This window comes from Chanos chanos, chromosome 10, assembly GCF_902362185.1.
Source record: "Chanos chanos chromosome 10, fChaCha1.1, whole genome shotgun sequence".
Classification (NCBI taxonomy): Eukaryota; Metazoa; Chordata; class Actinopteri; order Gonorynchiformes; family Chanidae; genus Chanos; species Chanos chanos.
In genome coordinates, this window is record NC_044504.1 from 22,169,600 (window position 1) to 22,191,376 (window position 21,777).

Sequence of the window (21,777 nt, forward strand, 5' to 3'; positions counted from 1 at the left end):
ATGGGTTTGCTACGCGTGGAAGAACTGGTAGGAGACATTTATGGATTATCCAATTATCCAGTATGATTTTTGCTTCCACTTGGTCTTTATGTAGGTTGATATTAATGGATATTTTATTGAAATGTAACTGTGTTCTCCTCTTCAACAAGAGAAAAATGAATTACTCTAAGTCGCAAAAAGAAATTTACAAGTACAACAGGTTGATCTGTTGCTCTTTGTCAAACACACACGCACTCACACACACCCACAGATGGATGGATGCAGTGAGAGTTACTCCACTTGTTTGGAATAAAACAACTGCCGAGGCATATTTTTGTATTAATATCTACTAGACGGATGGATGAATGCATCTTTAAATATCTCTCAGACCACAAGCGCCACTATGTCTTTAGCTAGTTCAATTTGACCGCAACAGTGCTCCAACTCCCACTTTAAGTTTAGCTTTGAATTTAAAAGCAACAAGGACTCTCTGGGCTGTGAAAGAAAGATTCAGGGCACTGTTTGAAATGGATGACTGATAAAGATGTCATCCAATCACAGGTTACTGGGAAGCGCTGTGAGGGAAAGGAGACAGGAGACCGTCGTGCTGAGGTGTATGCCGTGGGCGAGTATGAATCCTCTGTCAACAATGAGAAACAGGACGATCTAAGGACACACAAGGAGCTGAGCGCCACATGCAAGAGTGACAACATCACTGAGAATGATCTCAACATCACACTCAATGTGAGAGACACATGCAGTATAAATACAAAAAGCTCATTAAAGATAACACTTGCACATGATTTCAGGAGGGTTTTAACAGCTCCGTTAAAACCAATAGCAGACTCATTGTGGATAGATGAGGGACAATTAAAAAAAGCGCAAACTGAAAAGTCTAAATAAAGTCTCTGCGTCTTAGAAACTTGATTCTTCCTCTTCTTTTAAACCACTCTTTCTCCCTCAGGTTGATTACTCTGGGCATCTAAAGCTGGAAACAGTGGATGACCTCTTTAACATCATTAAGCTGAAAAAGAGGAGAAGAGAGAGAAAGAAGCTAGTGCAGAAGAAGGATCCGGAACCTGAAGTCTTGGTGAGAAAGCAAGGAAGTGAGCGTGAAGAATATTTAGTGTCAGCTGTAAAAACTCATTTTCTGTTATGGCATACACAGAAAATGGGACGTAATTAGCATTGAGCTGTTTGCCAAATCATTGTTCATATGAAAACCACTATGTTTTATAATAGCCTTCAACAAAACAAAACAACACCTCATGTTAATCATTGTCTGTACCCTTCTTTTCCTCAGCCAGATGTTGTGGATAAGGCTATGTTCCTGATGGCTGCTATGGAAAATAAATTACCTGTGGTGGAGAAATACCTTTCAGATGGAGGAGATCCCAATGTCTGTGATGATGTGAGTGTTAATAACCCCCAAAGAGCCAGGCAAATCATAACGTGACCTTAATTCATACATATGATAGACCAGAGACAAGGCAGTATATTAATGTTCTCATATCCAGTTAAAACACTTACCCTGATCTAAGGCCTATTGCACACACACACACGCAGAAAATCACTGTGGTAATATATACCATATCCTATATCCTTCTCTTCCCACTGTGCACCACCGCCAGAAGAGCTGTTCTTAGACTCCTATTATCTCTCTCTGTTACGTAATAACCTTCTTGTACAGCACTGCTCTTCACACTGAATCTAATTCTCTCTTCCTCTCTCTCTCCCCTCTCTTTCTCTCTCCCCCTCTCTCTCTCTCTCTCTCACACACACACACACACGCACACACACACACAGTTTAAGCGTACTGCTTTACACAAAGCTAGCTACCGAGGTCACGTCGAGATCATGAAGAGGCTCATTGAGGCTGGAGCATCCATCGAGAACAAAGACAAGGTAGCCTTCCTAACTTCCCTCTGTACAGCACACAACAGACAGAATTTGATGCTTGTCATTTTATCTCTGGCAGACACCTCCTGCCTTATACAGGCAGGGCGGAGTCCCTCAGAAACAGTGGCAATACAAAATAGACTTTTTGTCAAGAATGGCCTACTACAAAAAATGAGATCTGAAATATATTAGAAGAACCTCCAACAACAGACAGAATTGCACCCACTGGCAAAAAATTTCCATGATAACTTTAAAAGGAATTAATAAATGGAACATAATTTGATTAAAGATACGAAATTAATCTTCACAGGCGTTCATATTTAGACCCATTTATTACCACCCTAATATGGCTCTGTCTCTCTAGCTGGACTCCACAGCTGTGCACTGGGCGTGTCGAGGGGGTAGTCTGCCTGCCCTGGAGCTTCTGCTAAACCATGGAGGCAAATTTAACACCAGGGACAAGGTACACCAACATGCACAGTGTGCATTTCAGTCATGAGGATTAAACAGCTCTCTTAAACAAGTAGGAGGGATATTATGGATATATGAGATGATACTGAGAACTCTGTCAATAATAATTCTTAATCAGAACAAATGACAAGACCTGTTGGTGATGACTGTTGCAACTACAACCTTTGCTGCACTGCTATGCTCTTAGTAGTTCCCTACTTGAATTACTTTATCACTGTTGTCTTTTATAAACGGTTTATTGGTACCAGTAAATAATGTATTATAGTTCTTTAGGTACCATCCTTGCTGTTGTTTTATTATATTCAAAGTTGTCCTTTTAAGTTGTAGTGCTCTAGAACTCAAATAAATAGTCATCTAAAATATAGCAGGCTAATATGTACTTCAGCTGTTCAGATCTGTAAGTTATGGGTTTTTTTCTCTGTGTTCTATCAGCTGAATAGCACACCTCTCCATGTGGCAGTGAGGACTGGTCACTACGAATGTGCAGAATATCTCATTCACTGTGGAGCAGACATTAACGCTAAAGACAGGGTAAGATGTATAGAATTGTCATTCTTTCACATTCTTTCTGCTCACAAAAACAGCACATATGCTTATCTGTGTTAAATTGGCTGCGGTGTTAAATGATGAGAAAGAAAGCAGTGTCCAATAGCAAAAAATATATACAGAACATTAAAGCATTACATTACAATACATTACATTAAAATACATTCAACACATGATAACTCCCACAGAATAACCTGAGTGTTTTAAGGCTGAGTCGTATCATGAATGTAATTTGTAAAAGCATATATTTTAAATTCATCTTGACTCAGACTGACCTACATGCACTTGAGGAATCTCAATTACACGTATTGACAAAATTTGACTTGTACTTTTAGGACGGAGACACACCTATGCATGATGCAGTGAGGATAAACAGATTCAAAATGATTAAACTCTTGCTTCTTTATGGGGCTAATCTGAAGACAAAGAACAATGTGAGTAAAGACTAAAACTACATATACATACATACATACATACATACATACATACATACATACATACATACACAGACTGAGGTGGTCCATCAGCTCTGATCATGCTCATGAACTACAGCACAGCACCCTCTGGGGTTTAATTCAGACACTACACAAAGAATTACTGAATCATTACATAACTTTGATTTATGGAGTCTAAAATCTGTCTACAAACATAACTCAATAGTTTTCTTATTATTTTTCTCTTCCTGATGCTCTTTTAGGACGGAAAGTCTCCAATGGACAGTCTTCTATCTTGGCAAAGTGGAGCTAAAAACATTTTGAACAACTTTAAAGAAGATTCAATAAGTCCAACGATGTAAAAAAAAGATTTTTTCTCATCCACATCCTTCAGGGGTTTTATTAACTTCTTACAAGACTTGGTCTTGATAAATGCAAGCTGTGCTTCGTGGTTGGCTTATTATAGAACTGTCAACGATTGCTGGCCAATGATTTGAGGACTGAAGCCCTGATAGCAGTGGCTGACATAACTTTTTGTCTTGTAGTGCTGGTAATGGCTGATAAGATTCTCTGAGAATGCAATGGAAGGAGTTAAATAAGAGGTCAAAGTATAGTTTGGCATTATGTGAATCTGCTGGAACTTTATGTCTCTCACAGTTACAGTCCAAGTGATTATAAATGTTCACTATGAACACAAATGAATTTTTAGGACTGTCCTTTTAGTGACAAGAGGGCCCCATGTTTAGTGCTGAGTATGTGTGTTTATGAGTAGGCACAAACATGGGAGAATACTTGAATATGAATGGAATTGAATGTGATCACTGGTCTGGGGATGTTTTTTCTTAAATAGAGAATCTATTTTGAAATGTTTGCTACTTTCCTAGATTTTTAAATTAAACACTTTGGCAGACATTTTCAGTATTCCATATGATGGTAACCAGTGTTTTACTATGCTATTTGTGTTATTGTTCTGTTGTTCTCTTGCATAATGAAATTAAATTATCATTTTAAAATTCTACTTATTTTATGTGCTTTTATTTGATTAGTCACATAATTTGCATAATTCTGGCCCTTTATCAGATACCACACAGCACATTTTGCTGCAAACTGGGGACATAAAAATAATTTTGAATAAGTGCATTCATCAGCACCCACTTCTCTTCCAGACGTGCCTGCTACAGGCATACAATATATACTTAAGCTGTACACAAAAGACTCTTACCTTAAGAATGATAATCCTCCTGACGTGACCTCATCTTCACCTAAAGAGTTGATATACGCTAAAGTTCAGGTTTTAAGCATTCTCTCTCAAACATTGTGCACGTGCGGGTTTTAAGAAACTTCAACTCCCAGCAACCCGTCTGGGCGGACCTGATCATTGATTGGTTGAATTTAAAAATAAGACCGCGCCTGTTTGGAATGTGACAGAAGCACAGTGGAATTTTTTAGCGATATTACAAGTGGACAAATGATTTGACAAAGATCTGCCATGTAAGTATTGAGAAGGTTATGTCTCATGTTTTATAATTGCTTGGTAACCGAAACAGACTTGTTAGTTACCTGACTCCATGACATGTAGTTATAACTATACGTTGTTTGAGTTTGAAAGCTAACGTCAGGCTGTTGTCGATAAACAAGTGTCGTTCAAATGAAATAACCTTTAGCTACATAATCTAATCTAAAACTGATTTATCCTCAACTTGATATGTTATAGTAACCTTGATAAATCAGATTTTTAGCCACAAAAGCGTTCAACAATGCTATTTGTACTTCATGTATGCCTTCTTCGATGTTTTTAGTGAGATGGACACATTTTTGAATACCAAAGTGGAGAGAGTGGAAAGTATTACAGTAGAGGACTTAAAGAAAGATTTACGGTCGGAATTTTTTGAGTTAACATCAGATATCCAGGTAAGAGATCGACGGCGCTGTTTTATTAAGTGCATTTGCTATATTTAGACACGTTCTAGGCAATGAGCGTTGTACCAGGTTACAGCATTCGTTTTAAACGTGTCGTATCAATGATCGTGTAGAATTGATTATCATTTTTTATAAACCAACAGAACTCATCTGCGGTTTTGGAGAAAGAACATTTGCAAGTATACTTAAGAATACGACCATTCACATCTGCGGAGACCGAAAATGGAGAATCACAGGTAATTGTTAAATAAGGCAGTCTCTCGGTTTGGTACGTTGTTCATTGTTTTCTGTGGTTTTTGTGTGAGCTCTGAGTTTTAATAATTCAGTGATTGTATTTACGAAATACTCATTCGCTGGTAAACTGAACGGTTTCATATCGAATAATCGAGACAGGATTCTGAGCGGGCATGGCTCTGCTTTTTTCGTATCTAGGATTGCGTGACCATCCAGGCTCCAGACACTGTGCTTTTAAAAGCTCCACGGACATCTTTGTCTGCTCGGCAAAGCGACAAAGCGGTTCCACAAACGGCCCAGCGGTTCCAGTTCTCACAGGTGAATAGAGGAGTTTTTTGCGGTCTTCTTATGTTTACACTGTCATTTGTCCAGCTGCAGCACTGTTAAACATTGTAAAAATTGTAAAAAGAACTTTTGTAGAATAACCGTTATAAATGTATATTGAATTTAGATTTTCAGATGTGGCTGTCAGTGAGATCAAATTGTCTATTATCCTGGAAAAAATGCATCTTTTAGAATATCACTGGACTGATTTATTCACCAATCCATGTTGCAATTTTGTCTCATCTTTATTTAGAATCACTGTAGGTGTGATTTCAACCAGCTGGTGATTTAATGTATGCTTGTGTATCCAGGTTTATGGACCTGAGACCTCACAGAGAGACATTTTTGATGGCACAGTGAAAGGACTTGTAAAGGATGTGCTTGAAGGCAGGAACTCACTCATCTTTACGTATGGAGTTACCAATGCAGGAAAGACCTTCACATTTATAGGTCTGAACTTGACTCCCTTTCTTCTCTTTCTGTACCCACCCAATTAATATTTTTCAACAGTGTCACACAAAGGACACAAAATACTACACTGTCTGATTAGTCTTTAAAATGTGCTTTTTTTAATGTGTCTGGCTTTTATTGTTCAGTCTGTCAGTGATTGCCCATATGTAATAGAGAGAGACAGAGAAACGCCCAGTGAATTCATCACCCTAAATGTGCTGAAACCCACCTAGAAGGTGTTGTAGTTCTGCTGAGTTTCTGTTGCGCTGAGACAGCTGTAGCAGGTGTGAACGATGTACCCATCTAAGGATCTCTCTACCCCCCTCTTTTCAGTTTGTGAAAGAAACACAGTATCTACACACTTAAAAGATCCTTACATACACAATACCTACAGACTTGTTTCTGTTTTTAGTTTGTTTTGGGTGAAAGTCTTTCTTGTTCACCTTATAATGTGAATTTCCCTCATCCCATTTCAAGCACCGTGCTCTTAGTTGTTGTTTTCTCTGACTGTAGGACCAGAAGAGGACCCAGGGATCCTCCCTCGCTCTCTAAACCTCATCTTCAGCAGCGTGGAGGGGCGAGTGTATGCCCAGACCACCCTGAAACCTCACAGGTGCAGAGAGTACATCACACTCACTGAGGAGCAACAGAATGAGGAGGCCACCAGCAAACGCAACCTCTTCAGACTCCTTAGAGAGGTATAAAGGGCCTTAGTATTAATGAAATGGAATTATTTAGGTTTTTCTTTCATTTATTTTGATCTAGTCATTTTGATTGTTTTATATTGGCCTACATTTTTATTTAATACTTTATTTGACTTTGACTGTGCTTTTATTGTACTATTAATAGGCACAACTATTTACCATTAATAGTTTGAGTTTGGCAATTGTATTTGATAACTGAAATTTATTCTATTGTTTGCTCCTAAAATGTTTTAATATACTGCATGTATAATGATGTCTAGATACAGTACAGGAGATCCCATAGTTTTTTTTTTTTTTTAATTGCTTGTATTATTCTCATTTGTAGAAGCTTATCCTAATTTTCTCTTCATTTTTGAATGGCAAGCTGCACATGAACTCTTGTAAAGTGTTTCCTAGATAAGACATAACACACTTCGATACATACAAATAAATGTTTGACTGTGAATGGCCACTAAAAAGCAATGAGAGGTGGACTGGCCTCATGACACAGTCACATTTCCCCTGGTGCCTCATCCACAGAGCGAGAGATGCACCTCTGTAGCACTTACAGGCCCTTCCTGCCATGTTTTAACTCCTTTAATCCTCCTCTCTCTTTCAGAATGAGAGCCACAAAAGTCTGACGAACCAGTCAAGTTCCCGAACAACTCTAGAGGGTAAAGTCAACTGTGGCAGAAGGAGTCCTAATAGTTTAGTTGATTCTTGTAAACGTTTTATTTTGTGGCGTTTTTAAATTCTTTTCCTGTCTGGTTTCATAGGTTCAGCCTTAGGCGATGCTGATGCACTTGTAAATGAAGAAGGATTCAGTTTAGATGTGGGTGATCACACCAAGTTTTCGGTGTGGGTTTCGTTTTGTGAAATTTACAACGAGAACATCCATGACCTTCTGGAACCAGTGCCGAGTAGCAGTGTCAGGAGAACCGTGCTGCGTCTTGCCCAGGATGTTAAAGGGAATGCTTTCATCAAAGGTAATGACAAGAACCTTCCTAACATATAGATCTTTAAATATAAATCATAATAAATCATAGAACTGTCCTGTGGCTTCACATCCATACACAAACTTTCTTTTTCAGTATGTGTTGTCTAATGTATAGATAATAGTTTAGGGAACTGTAAGATAAAAGAAAGTATAATCATGTGCCAGGGCTCCTGATCCCAATGTCATTATTTTGCAAACATGGTCAGACTTGAGTTTGAATCTTTTATTCATGGTCTTTGGTTGGTTACAGACCTGAAGTGGGTTCAGGTAAATAGTGCAGAGGAGGCGTTTAAGGTGCTGAAACTGGGCAAGAAGAACCAGAGCATCTCCAGCACCAAACTCAACCAACTTTCCAGCAGGAGGTAGTTATCTGCCCGCCTGATGGTTTCTCTCCTCCTTAAACCCCCATAGTTCTCTTTTTCTGGGTTACATTTTTCCCATGTCTTTGCCTAACCCAGATACTTCAGATACATTCTACACAAACATTGCCAGTTGTAATGTAGAAAAGACTATACCACATATAACATTTTGTTTTTAGATAAATAAGCACAGGCTAAGGGTTTAGAGACTGTTAAATGTTTGCTCAGAGAGACTTGTTTTACTGCTCCTGTTCTTAAAGTTGTTGTTTTTTTTCCCCCCTGATATTAGTCACAGCATTTTCTCCATTCGTATCCTGCGGATTGATGACTCTAGCTCTCCCAGATTTCAGACAGTCAGCGAGTGAGTTCCCAAAAAATATTTCATTTGAACATGCTTTTCTCCACACATCACATATAAGGTGAATGGGGATGTGAGAGCTACATGTTGTTTTATTTGTTGGCTAGATTGTCGCTTTGTGACTTGGCGGGCTCGGAGAGGTGTGCTAAGACGCAGAATAAAGGCGATCGCCTGAAAGAGGCAGGAAACATCAACACATCCCTGCTCAGCCTTGGCAAATGCATCAACGCCCTCAGACAGAGTCAGCAGGCCAGGTACAGAGAAGCCTGTCTCTTTCTCTCTCATTCTCTTTGTCTGGGATTCAAGAAAAAGGCTTTAAAAATGTGTGTGTGTGGGGGGGCTTTTTGGCTTCTCTGTCTTTCATACCATCTCTCTCAACCTTATGATTTTCTGTCGCTGTCCACACTCCCCCAGGCAGCACGTGCCATTCAGGGAGAGTAAACTCACCCACTACCTCCAGAGCTTCTTCACAGGGCGGGGCAAAGCCTGCATGATTGTCAACATCAACCAGTGTGCTTCCATGTATGACGAGACACTCAACGTACTCAAATTCTCCGCTGTTGCACAGAAGGTGTGTGTGTGTAATGAGTTTATGAAATGACCAGCGAATATTAAACGTTCAGCAGTGGGTTGTCTGTACTTTTTTTTGCTCACGCTCACCCTATGTCTTTCTATCTTTCCTTGTTTCTCCCTCTCCCACCTACCTAAAAGGTTGTAGTCCTCACCCATAAGTCCATCCCCGTTGTAGTGAAGAAGAGTGCGAGAGAGGTGTCCTTCATCATCAACAATGCAGACCGTCAGAAGCTTCGCCGCAGCTCCATGGTACGCTGGGATACCAGCCTGGAGGATGTTCAGGAGAGCATGGACTCTGATGAAGAGGATGATGATGAAGAGGAGGAGAGTATGATGGAAGACACCGTACAGGAGACAGAGGATGAGGGGAAAGAGACAGTGCTCCTGGATAAAGATGCCTATGAGGTTAGGAGAGGAGGAAAGATTATGTGTCTTTTGACATATTGTACATTCACATATACATTTTCATATCAGTTTGCCAGTTTGAGTTCCGAGGCATAAAATGAAATGTGATCCAAATGTATTTTAGTGGAGTTATTTAGGGGTTTTTTTTGTTTTTTTTTTTTGCATAAAGATGTTCACGTCATGTACACATCACACTAGAGATAATGAAATAGCCTTTCATATAAGATATAAATTGAGAAGCATGTAATGAAGTTTTTTTTGTTTTTGAATTGAATTTAGGGACAACTCCGGTTATTGGAGGAGCTTCAGGAGCTGCTGCAGAAGGAGAGAAATACCAACTTGTCTCTGGAGGCCCATGTACGGGAGGAGGTTACTAAGGAGTTCACTGAGCTTTTCTCCCAGATGCAGGCAGACTATGAGTAAGAGACGCCTTAGACCATCTCAGTTTAGATTGCTTAATGTTCAAGTGTTGTGTTTTTTCTCTTGGTGTTGTCTATAGTGACATGTTTACAAATCAGGGAATACGGTGGGAAATGTTTATTAACTGAATAAAGTCAAATTTTTACTTATAGTTTCAGTCAAAGGGCTACAGTCAATGCCAGTCCTGGGGCCCTATTAGAGTTTACACTTAGACTTTCAAGTTGCAGGTTTAGTTATCAGTAGATAATCTATATGGCATGTAGTGGCGGACGAGTGCAAAAAAAGTACTGTTATGTAGATCTAACAGCATCTAATAAATTTCTCTTTCTCTCGCACACAGTGACCGCTTGACGAAGGAGAGGGAGCTCATGGAGGAAAGATGTGAGAGACGACTGGAGATCTTAAAGAATTTAGTCCGAAAAAGCTCCAGTGAGGATGACGATGACGCTGCATCAGAAGCCAAAGTCAGCGTGACCTCTCAGGTTACTGATCCATTCATGGTCATTTATCAAAGCATGGTTATTACTTTTTTTTAAAAAATAACATCGTCACAACAAATGAACCGGGTAGGTTTTTTTTTAATCTCTGGTGTATTCCAATCTCCCGCCCTGTATGTATGTGTAGGATGAAAAACCAGCGTCTCTCACTGGAATGATTGACTCCATGTACTCTGACCTCGCTGGGATAAGAGAAGACGCAGAGGCTGCTAAGTCCTGTTTGGTGATCTCTGACCCCCACATGTCCACAACCTTGATTGACCATAAGAAAAAGGCCACTGAACTTTCAGAGGAGCTCAGTAAAACTCAGACTCTTCTCTCAGTGAAATCGCAGGGTGAGAATATTAGTGAATTCAATACCAATTTTCCTCATCCATCATACCGAAATATATCCATCAATACGACTCCTTACTGTTGGCCACTCGTTCTAAATACAGCAAACATTTTCTTTTGCAGAACTGGAGAGTCTGGGTTGTCAGTTGAAGGACTTTGAGGAGACAAAAAGGGTACAAAGCTGTGAATGAATTATTCTTTTATTCATACACAAATCTTTGTGTATATCAGTCTGCTGTCTTGATGTAGGACCTCTGACTGTTGACTTTGACTGTTGCTAACTGCCTGTGTTGTGTTCTGTAGCGTCTTGATTGTCAAGATCAGAAGGTGATGGACCTGATGGAGATGTGTGATCAGAAGGATCAGATGATCTCAAAACTTCAGATCTCTCTGGATCAGCATGTGGAATTCACCACCAAGGACGTGAGTGTAATAAGAAACTGGCACTTGGAGCCAAAACTATTTTATTGTTTCGCTTCATGCCTTTTTCTATAAGTTACATTGCTTGGGCTCAGTTACGTGCTAACTAAGAGCTGCTGTTTCATGTGCTATAAGGCCTTATTTTGCTCAGTTTGATTTATCGTGGGTTTTGTAGAAAGCCTTGATTGATTCCATCAAAGACGAGCTCATTCAGCTGAAGAAGAACTGCACATGCTCAGACCAAAAAGTGTGGGGCTCCCGTGTGGAAAACAGGAAGAGACGACCAGAAGGGGAGGTGCAAGAGCAGCCTCCTAAAAAGAAAGGTACAGACATCGCCCTCAGTGCTGAGAAACCCCTCCCGTCTTTTGTCTCCAGCCGAGGGGTGGGGCGAGAGAATCGGGTCAAAGGTCGCCGATACCTCCAAGGCAGAAAAAGACTTTCTGGGATAAAGAAGTAGCTCTTTTACTGAATATGTAAAGCTTCATATCTGCATTTTTAAGAATTATTGTATTATTTATGTATTGTTATTTACATATTTATCTGAATAAAACTGTTTATTTCTTTCTGTTTTTTAAACCCTGGGGCAACTTTTCTGGTCAGACACTGTGTGCTAAAGCAGCGTGTCTGTATTGTGGTTAAGGAATATTATTTGTGATGCCCATGGAAAAAAAAATACTGCACCCATGTTATTGTGTGACATAGATCTGACATCATGAGCTAAAGGTTTCCCTTAAACCACGCCAGTTCTCCGCAGTCTCTCACAGAGACATGCATAAACCATGAGATAAACACGAACAAAAATGCAACCACAGTGGACAAAGGGCAAAGCAAATGTGGAAAACTACTTTTAAGAGTACAGATTGGCACCACGTGGGATACGTTGTGCTGGAAGATGATGTGTAGATATCAGACAGTGTATCAGTATATTTGCATGTGCCCAAAATGAGCAAGTTCAGCTAAACACAAATTTCTTGAGAGAGTCTAATTCATCACACGCAACTTGTTTGAATCACATAAATTCACTTTTGTTTGAAAAATACCTCTACATCAGAGACTGCAGAATATCACTAATGAGACTGTATCCTGTGTCTCTAGGAGAACTGGAGGACTGTACTATCCCAGAAGTCAACTCACAGGGGGGATTTGATAACTCTACTCTTGATGTTGAAGGCCAGCTTGAGTGTCTACGTGTAGAATCACGGCGGAAAGATGAGCACATTGTAGATATGAAGAGGCAACATCAAACTCTGGAATTCTGCATCCAAGATCTGAAATCCGAGCTGAAGGAAGCAGAAGGTTGCCGGGACAACGTCCTGAAGGAAAAGGAACACCTAACTGCGGAGATAAGTGCCCTCCAGAAGAGGGGAGAGGAACAACAACAGAAACTCAGCGATTTGGAGACACAACTTAGCTCCATGGAAGCCAGACTTGTCGCTGCCCAAAAAGAGTACGGGGCTGTGAAAACAGAGCTTGTCTCCATGGAGACCAGCAAAGCAGAGTCAGAGCGGGCTTGTCATTCTGCCCAAATTCGATTGGCTGAGCAGGATAACAAGCTTAAAGAGAAAACTGATCTTGCTGAGAAGCTTCAGCAGGAAGTCATGCAACTGACTCAGAATATCAAAACGTCCAGCTTACAACAGCCAGGCTTTCAGCGTTGCCATGATGACCTGAAGGCACTGCAAAAGGAGCTTTCCATTTCACAGGAGGAGTGTCAGAAAAGAGGAGAGAGAGTCAAGGTTCTAGAGCAGCAACTCAAAGAACAAATAGAGCAAGAACATGAGTTAAGAAGAGTAATCACTGAACTTCAAGCTGAAGTCAAAACTCTGAAAGAGGCCATTGCCCGGCAGGAGGAGCAGGCTAACAGCCATCAGATGAAGAGTGAGGCTGAGGAGAAAGCCGAGAAAGAGGCAATGCTTTTGGCAAGAGAGGAGGAGCTCAAACAGAAGGAGGCAGCACTGTCTCAGAAAGAGAAGTGGCTCTCACAAAGTGAGCAAGAGCTTATTGACCAACAGAAAATCTTAAAAGAAAGGGAGGAGAAGTTGGTGGGCCAGCAAAATAGTTTGAAAGAACTCCAATCCAGTAAAGACATTACAGAGAATTCTACAGAGATTAACAAAAACACTACCGACGGGGAAGCTAATCTGGCTCAGAAGGAGGCAATGCTCGCTGAGAAGGAGACGCAGCTCTCCCAGCTTGAACGGAGTTTGAAGGAGGCACAGGAGCGGCTTGAGACACAAGAGACTCAGGCAGTGCAGGAGGCACGCAGGAAGGAGGTGGAGAGAAGGAGAGAACTTCTGGCTGTAGCAGAGGAGGCTATCGCTCAGAAGGATGCAGATCTTAAGAAACGAGAGGAGGAGATTCAGAGGCAAGACTTTGACCTTAGAGAGATATATACTTTAACATGAATTGGCAAATGTTCAGGTGTTTTTGTTTTCCGTAGGACTCTAAAGTTAAGTTTATTTGAGTACTTATTTGCGTGTGTGTGTGTAATGCACAGGTTGAAGGAGGATGTGAAGACTCATTCAGATAAAGTGAAAAGTCTCACATTGGACCTAGAGAGGAGAGATGACGACATGTCTGACCTGAAAGAGAAACTAAGTGACTCTAAGAAGCAGATCCAACAGGTGCAGAAAGAGGTGAGGGCCACAAACCATCTTAACATTGCTCTGTCCACATGAGCACAATCTCCATAAGACAGACCACTTGGCACCTGACACTCCTGTAGGATTATGTTCCTTGATTGGAATATTCAGTTGTTTTCCAGCTCTATGGCTCAGATAGATAGAAGCATGTACTGATGGAGTGTTACCACTTGACAGAGTGCCATCCTCAACTTCAAGTTCAACCTCGCAGATTAGCAAAATAAATCCTGTTTCTTACACTTAACACATTGTCATATCTGCAGACACACACTTAGTACACTGTAGTATTTGTGTGCCGTAAACCCAGCATCGGGTGAACATCATCTATGGTTCTGTGTTATCTCATTTAGATCTCATCCATGCGTGACATTGAGAAGTCTCTGAGACAGAAACTTCACGATCTGGAGAAGGTTAAAGCTCAGCTACAGAGTGATGTGTCCAGCCGGGATCGCACTATCCTCCAGTTAAAGAGTGTAAATACTGATTTTTATCTGTGCCTGGACTTCAGATGTTTTGAGGATTGTAACGATTTTATCTGAACTATCTGAATCGCTTCTTATTTGTCTTTTTTTTTTTTTTTATCTCCTTCAGGAAGCATCCTCAGACTCTAAAGCGGACGGACATTTCCAGCTATACCAGAAAGCATGTAAAGGTATTTCATTCCTCAACGTTTACGTGTGAAAAGGTCAAGAACTTTAGGTCCACAGTGCAGAGGTTCAGCTCACATGTGGAATTCATGGTTTGAATCTCAGTAGCAGCAGACTTGCTGACGTTAGCCAGGGGCCTGAAGGAGTGTGAGAGGATGTGTCGCCAAAGCAGTTACAGCTCTCATCGTGTGTATATCTCCTCCACACACATTTGAAGTGCTCTGAGATGCCACACAGCTTATAGCTCAGAAAAATGTGCTGATGCCAATAACTTCAGCTGGAGTGGCTGCAGAGAGAAGGGAGACTCTCTGAGAGATCTTGAATGATGGGGCAGTTCCAAAAATACGGACACGTTTTACAGAAAAGGGGACCTTGTTGTACGTGTTGTGTGTTTGTTGTTTTTTGAATGTTGAGGGGCCATAGGACCTGTGCATGAGTGATGGGTTGATTTGGTGTGTTTACAGACCTACAGGCTCATGAGCGTGTGATAGAGGACATGCGCTTGGCCCTGACCGAACAGGAAGAGACTCAGACCCAGCTGGACCTGGAGCTGGAGGCCAGAGAAGATCACATCAACGAACTCACAGAAGGTTAGATCAGACATTGTACAATGAAATACATTATAACACAGCATTGTTTTCTGTTGATTTATTGCTTTTTATCTGGTATGTGTATTGGTGTTTTGCTGTCAGAGCTGGAGAAGCTGAGAGGACTGGTGCTGGAACCTAGGAACGGCAGAGAGGCTCTCCCCTTGTCCACCTCCCTGTCTTCTGACGACATCACACAGGCCAGAGAGGAGCTGAAAAAGGCTCAAGAGAATTTAAAGGTCACATATCTAAGAGGTTCTTTCCCATCAAGAGAAGGGAAAAATACTTCTAAAAATTACATTCTTAAATGTTACCCATTTAATGCACGTATCAAACATTGGGTATCTTGTTAAAATTTATATGTGTGTATAGTTGGCAGATGAGAAGCATCAAGCCGATCGGAATAAATGGTTGGAGGAGAAGAAGGCCCTTATTCAACAGGCCAAGGAGACAGAGGAGAGAAGGTACCAGGACATGAGGCGATACGCAGACGACCGGGAACGCTTCGCCAGCCAACAGACGGAAATGGTAAAGAGTGACCTTCTTTCCTCTCAGAAGTGTGTATGTGTTTGTGTTTGTATGAGTACATGTTATTTGTTGCGGTTCTAAATTCCTGAGAAGACTTTTATAAGGCAATATAACGGTTTTAATGCCAGCTGTGTGCGTGTGCTGATGTGCATATCTGTGCTGTAGGAGTCTCTGTCCGCTCGTCTCAGCACTCGGGAACAGGAGATGGAAGCGTGGAGGAAAGAGAGAGATGTGCTTGTCTCTGCTTTGGAAGTGCAACTGCAGAAACTTTTATCCTCTAATGCAGAGAAAGATAAACAGATCCAGGCACTCAAAAGCAGTAACACCCTCAGCCCACCAGAGGTCAGTACAGGGCAATCTAATACATAGCAGTAACAGTTGAGCGGTATTTGGCTGAATTTAAGATAGTAAGTAGTAAATTTAGTAGTAAATTTAGGGAACATTAATAGGGCTGTCTGTCAATCTTAAAAAGTGTAATTTAAAAACTACATGTTGTATTATTAACATGGCAACTGTCATATCTCTAGTTATCATGCTAGTTGTAGGAGCCTGCTGTATGTGTGTGTGTCTTTAATAGATAAGCAGGTTGACAATGTCACTGGTTGGTCAGGGGATATTTTTAAAACTTACAAAACGATTGCGTTTCTGTGCGCTTTCACGTTTACCTTTAAAACATTCCTTTTGTCTTTCTGTTTTTTCTCTCTCTCTCTCTCTCTCTCTCTCTCTCTCTCTCTCTCTCCCAGCGAGCTGACGTCAGGGTGGAAGAGCTGCAGGGTCAGCTCAGTGAGAGACATGCTGAAATCCTGAGTCTGCAGGAAAAACTCAGCGCACTACAAGACAACCAGAGAGAAAGAGAGACCAGCACACACAGAGACTCATCAACACAGGTCCAGTATCCGTCTAACTCTCTGAACTATACCCTCCACTGTCAGCACAGCAGGCTCCCTCCTCAGTACTGAATCGGTGGTTTCATCAGTGCGGGTCTTTTTTTTTTTTTTTTTTTTAGATAAGAAAACAGTTTTCTGCCCCTTCCAGTGCTGGAAGTTCTGCAAAGTTCCAGTGCTGTTTTTGAAAGGGATTCTTTTTGCTCTCCAAGCATTTTAAAATGTGTATGAAAGTGAAGAAGTTACCCCAGGAATATTTATACTGATGACACAGGCTCAGATGAGAGGAGCATATTTATCAGGTGATTATATATATTAATACTACCAAGTCTAAACATGTTTTGTGTTGTCTTCAGACTTTGTCAGCAGAGGAATGTGTGTTGCCCAGGCCTCTGGACAGCAGTACACTCAAACAATGCCAGATCAGAGGATCTGTCTCCAGCCAGGTAAACTACACACTCAGCTCCTTCATATACCATACCACTCATCAGCAGAACCCCACTCATCTCTACACTCTACACTTTGATTAATCATTCTGAATGAATGAATCCAACTATACATGCCAGTCTATACACACACACACACACATATATGTGTGTGTGTGTGTGTGTGTGTGTAGACTGGCATGTATAGTTGGATTCATTCATTCAGAATGATTGATCAAAGAGATGACTGCTTTGAGTAAATGAAGTGTAGAGATGAATATACATACATACATATATGTGTGTGTGTTTGTGTGTATATATATGTGTGTGTATGTGTATACATATACATGCACACACACACACACACATATATATGTATGTGTGCGTGTATGTGTATGTGTATGTCTGTGTGTGTGTGTGTATACGCACATACACAGAGATTTGACAAAATGGAAAGGAAAAGGAACATTTAATGTTCCTTTGTCTGTACAAAGAGCACAGATCAAAGCTTTAAGTGTGTGAATTTGCTTGTACATCTAATCTTTTCTTCTCTCTCGATGCCTTTTATCTAGGATTCATCTAGTAGCTATCCATCTGTTCTGGACTCTTCAGAGATCTCCACAGAGGCGGGCCGGCGCTCCAGGTTCCCGCGGCCCGAGCTGGAGATTTCATTCAGTCCCCTGCAGCCCGACCGCTTCGCCCTTAAACGTCAGGGAGAGGAGTCGGCCGTGACCGTCAAAATCGCCCGCTCTGCTCGCAAACGCAAGAGCAGCGAAATGGAAAAGGTACAGGGATGGGCTTCGCTTCACAATACTGGTTCAGAGAGTACTGAGGCTCTAGATGTGTGTGTGTGTGTGTGTGTGTGTCTGCTCTTTCGCAATTGTTCCAGGTGTGGTCCTGTTCGTATAATTCTTGCTCTTTATGATAGAAAAAAAACCCACTGAGTTTGACTACATAACAACTACAAAACTGTTGGCGCAAAGGCGTGCCAGTCAGCAGTGTGGGAACTGTCAGACATGCCTTTATTTGCGTCTCACCAAATATTGTGCCTTTTTAGTCCTAACTTTCAAAACACAAGATGTCCATTTTGGAGTCCTTTCCCCCTCTTTAGGTGGAGTATGTTAGACCGGTAAAAGTGTAGGAAATTAACAAGAGAAACAAAACAGCAGCTTGTTAGATCTGAGCGTTCCACATTTCATTTGTGTAACCTAATCCGCCCGACAAGCTTACGCTGCCTGCGGCTTTTTAATTGACTTAATTAGCCATTAACAAGGTTCTAATTGGCTCTCGTTTAAGTGTAATGATCAAAGTTCTACAGTGTAGTAGTAAGCTCATTAAACAGACTGCTGTGTGTTGACTGCATGGTTGTGCTTGGCAACAGCAACGCTGTAAAAAAAAACATGGCTCTACATCACTCACTGCTGCCCAGAGAAACAAACAAGCAACTTCAGTGAAAGTTCTGGTGGTTTGCTCTGTTGTCTGGGTGTCTAACATGTGATCGTTTTAAGGGATACTCTACTGAATGTGAAGCTGAAGTTATTATGACTTCCCCCCCCCCCCCCCCCCACCCACATGTCTGTTGGAATCCTTATTTTGTTCTTTGCCCTCATGCTTTCCATAAGGAGGTTTAGCTACTGATAAAAAGTTGTTGGCATCTTCAGAATGACCGTAATGGACAAGCGACCACAAAGAGAAAGCTGTGAAATACCACTAAAATTTGTTCATCGCCAAATATATTGCCAGACATCTGGTACAACTTAGCCCAAGGCCCGCACAGCCACACAATAGCACAACGGCTATAAAAAGCTTACACTTTAGCCTATGTTTAGATTTGAACTCAGTACCATCATTGTCGTTCTTCTTCTCCTTCCTCCTTCTTTCTTCCTTCTTGGCAGCCTTTCACCATGCACTCCCCATAAATGCCACATGAACAATAAATACCCCAACAGTGCAATTAGATTTGATTAATAATGCCTGTATATACTGCAGAGAGGGCATTGACTATAAATCAGGCGTAAGACTTGTGTGGTGATATGGTTGCTTGTAACTGTTTGGTTTATCACTATATAATATCTATTAGGTATCTACAGAGTGTGGTATGAAGTTTAATTAACTTAGGACTGTACTGTCATGCCCCGTAAGCGGAATAATGAAATATACACTGACTACATGCTGACAGAGAGAGATGAAGAGAGGGTAATCTCACACAGTGATATGGATGGTAGGGGATAAAGGCTGGCAGAAAATGAAAGTGCAGTGTCAGAGACACACACACACATACACGCGTATCTACTCAAATACTCAGAGCTCTCCGTCATACAGTGAATGGATCAAAATCATTCTCTGACACAGCCCACGGGTTTTCTTTAAACATCTGGACCCTTGGTGGTATTCGTGTGTGACAGTTAATGAATTGACCCTCTGTTTGCCCTTGAAGAAAGGAAACCGGAGCAACAAAGCCAGAACCAAAAGGGCCCTCGACCATCAAACTCAGGTATCACCACGCGCCGTGTCGACTTATCCCCTCCACCCATCATCCATCTCCATTCTGAGCACATCATGGTTAATAGGGATCTTTCAGCCTTTTAATCATTTATACACATCTGACAATGTCTGAAAATTTCCCTTGAGGATGGAAGTCAGAGAGTTAAGAACCTGTCTGAAGGGGTTTAAATGCCAGGTGACAGCTTTGACCAATGGACCTCCACCTGGGTCATGTGCCCTACCTCACTGTGTTGGCCTGAGAGCTCGGGAGCGTGTCATTGGCTGTCAATGAGGATGTCACGGCAGCTGTCTCAGAGCCGTGGGGGGAGAGAGGGAATAGTGATGACTCATTTTGGAGCAGGACTAATGAGTTCAGCTCATAAATAAGCCACCGTTAGAGCCAATCATTCCCTTATTTACCGTTTTAATTATTCCGTCCTTTGATATCTCCAGCTACCCCTCAGAACAGGTTTCTTTTAACATTTGTCTTTCTCTGTCCTCATCCCTGCCATTTGTTTTTGTGTGTGTGTGTGTGTGTGTGTGTGTGTGTGTGTGTGTGTGTGTGTGTGTGTGTGTGTGTGTGAATGGGTGTGCACATACATCTGTTCCAGTTACTTGTTTTTGTCTGTATGTGTGTGTTTGTTGATCTGTTCCTATCTGATAGCTTGTTTTTTTGTTTGTGTATGTTTCCATGTGTGTGTTTTTGCAAGTGCCTGTGCTCGTGTGTGTGTGTGTGTGTGCCTGAGTTATTTATATCTTTTCACTCATCTGTTTGGTTTTGTGAGTGTGAAAGCTCTGGGCTTTTGAGTGAGTGAATGAGTGTGTGTGCGTGTGTGTCTGTGTCGCGTAAACCCCACTGTGGAGACAAACAGTGGGCTAGATGTTGGTGATAACTAGTCTAATCCAGTCTTGGCTCTGGATCTGACACTAAGCCTTTGGAGCTTGTGTCTTGTGCCTTTGAGCTGTAGGAGATTTCTCTTTGAGACTTTGAAAGCTCTTTAACGTTCACTCTCTGACTGGCTGTGCCTCGATGACCCAGAGCCACTTATGCCTTATGCCCTCACGCCTCATAAACCTTGTAACGAATGGACTCAAACCTGCTGAAATTGCTGTGATTAGTTTTGTACTTTTCGTCTGAAATAAGTTGTTTAATTGACACCCACATCCCACATACAACATTTAATTCATTTAATTCTCTTTCACATCCACGCCGTCCTTTCCGTCTGTTAGTTTTAATTGTGTTGTGTGGTATCAGTAAGCACTGAACTCACTCTCTCTCTCCCTCTCTCTCTCTCTTTGCCTGTCTTTCTGTCTCTCTTTTAGGATGGTGTAGAGAGTGAAAACAGAAGGAACTTGAGGAGTAAAAATACACCCAGGTTGGGTGTACATGAGGAAGAGGTTTGTGTGAAACTATATGTTTCTCTTTGTGAATTTTATAAGAAAATTATAAAATAAATGGCTGTTTGCTAATTGAATCACTTATAAGACCATGTTTGAAACTGCACAACTGAAACTGCATTCTGGGCTGTAAAATCATTGTGGTATGTGGGGTAGGTACATTATTTTAGTATGAATAAAAGCTTTATATGTATATTTTACTCTTTTTGTCACCTTTTTAGTGTTCTCCAGCTTCGGATGCAAAAAGCCTGCAGAACTCTCAGTCCAGCTTACGCAGTAAGAAGGAGGCAACATTCCAGAAAATTGGAGACTTCCTTCAGGGTTCACCAACATTCCTCGGAAGTAAAGGTCAGCTGATCCTCACCTTTATTCTGCTCCACCTATCCTTCCATTCTGCTCTCTCACCTCCTTACAAACACATCTTCTCACATCTGTACTCTCTCGTTCTCCTCTGTAGCCAAGAAGTTCATGGGTTTGGTGAGCGGGCGAACTCCTGACAGTGCAAGTGGACCATCTCTCAGTCTGAAGCCCAAGCGGTCCAAAAGGAAACTCCACCGTCTTGAAATCTCTTCCCCTCTAGATATTCCTGCTCCGGTAAACAACAACTCTACAATCACACACACATATCTTACAAAACACGGTAAACACTTCCACAGAACCACATGGACACCTCTCATGGTACACACGGTCGCAAACCTAATCTTCTACTCTGTTGTTAAAGCGAAACAATATCTGGGTCGTGACTCATTCAGGCTCTATTCCTGAGAGCTAACCTTTTAACTTACTCTCTCTCTCTCAGATTGTTGGTCGAGATACAGATGAAAAAGATAGCGACCACCTCATCATTAAGAGACGTCTTCGGACCAGAAACTTTAAATAG

General features: G+C 41.4%; 2 protein-coding genes across 2 annotated transcripts; both read left to right on the forward strand.

The window, feature by feature from the left end:
* ankrd1a (ankyrin repeat domain 1a (cardiac muscle)) lies at positions 1-3,691 on the forward strand. The gene is made up of 9 exons (XM_030787485.1): positions 1-27; positions 541-723; positions 944-1,069; positions 1,283-1,390; positions 1,786-1,884; positions 2,243-2,341; positions 2,782-2,880; positions 3,231-3,329; positions 3,593-3,691. Exons 1-9 carry the CDS (start codon positions 1-3, stop codon positions 3,689-3,691), a joined length of 939 nt encoding a protein of 312 aa, XP_030643345.1.
* A 1,441-nt stretch (positions 3,692-5,132) lies between these two features.
* On the forward strand, positions 5,133-21,777 carry kif20ba (kinesin family member 20Ba). Its single transcript, XM_030786802.1, has 34 exons — positions 5,133-5,240; positions 5,393-5,485; positions 5,682-5,801; positions 6,119-6,257; positions 6,771-6,955; positions 7,560-7,614; positions 7,723-7,926; positions 8,188-8,299; positions 8,586-8,657; positions 8,762-8,908; positions 9,069-9,225; positions 9,366-9,632; positions 9,912-10,051; positions 10,393-10,522; positions 10,677-10,884; positions 11,006-11,055; positions 11,186-11,305; positions 11,478-11,625; positions 12,398-13,274; positions 13,332-13,667; positions 13,800-13,938; positions 14,295-14,417; positions 14,536-14,596; positions 15,056-15,181; positions 15,284-15,417; positions 15,551-15,706; positions 15,872-16,048; positions 16,450-16,593; positions 16,947-17,036; positions 17,588-17,800; positions 20,823-20,897; positions 21,119-21,245; positions 21,355-21,491; positions 21,697-21,777. The coding sequence occupies exons 1-34, from the start codon at positions 5,133-5,135 to the stop codon at positions 21,775-21,777; spliced, it is 5,451 nt and encodes a 1,816-aa protein (XP_030642662.1).

Excerpts from the sequence above, each read along its gene's own strand:
- ankrd1a (XM_030787485.1), top strand. The coding sequence starts at position 1 with ATGGGTTTGCTACGCGTGGAAGAACTG. Across the intron at positions 1,070-1,282 it reads ATCCGGAACCTGAAGTCTTG|CCAGATGTTGTGGATAAGGC; the intron begins GTGAGAAAGCAA and ends TCTTTTCCTCAG. Across the intron at positions 2,342-2,781 it reads AATTTAACACCAGGGACAAG|CTGAATAGCACACCTCTCCA; the intron begins GTACACCAACAT and ends GTGTTCTATCAG.
- kif20ba (XM_030786802.1), top strand. The coding sequence starts at position 5,133 with ATGGACACATTTTTGAATACCAAAGTGGAGAGAGTGGAAAGTATTACA. Across the intron at positions 9,226-9,365 it reads TCTCCGCTGTTGCACAGAAG|GTTGTAGTCCTCACCCATAA; the intron begins GTGTGTGTGTGT and ends CCTACCTAAAAG. Across the intron at positions 15,418-15,550 it reads AGGCTCAAGAGAATTTAAAG|TTGGCAGATGAGAAGCATCA; the intron begins GTCACATATCTA and ends ATGTGTGTATAG.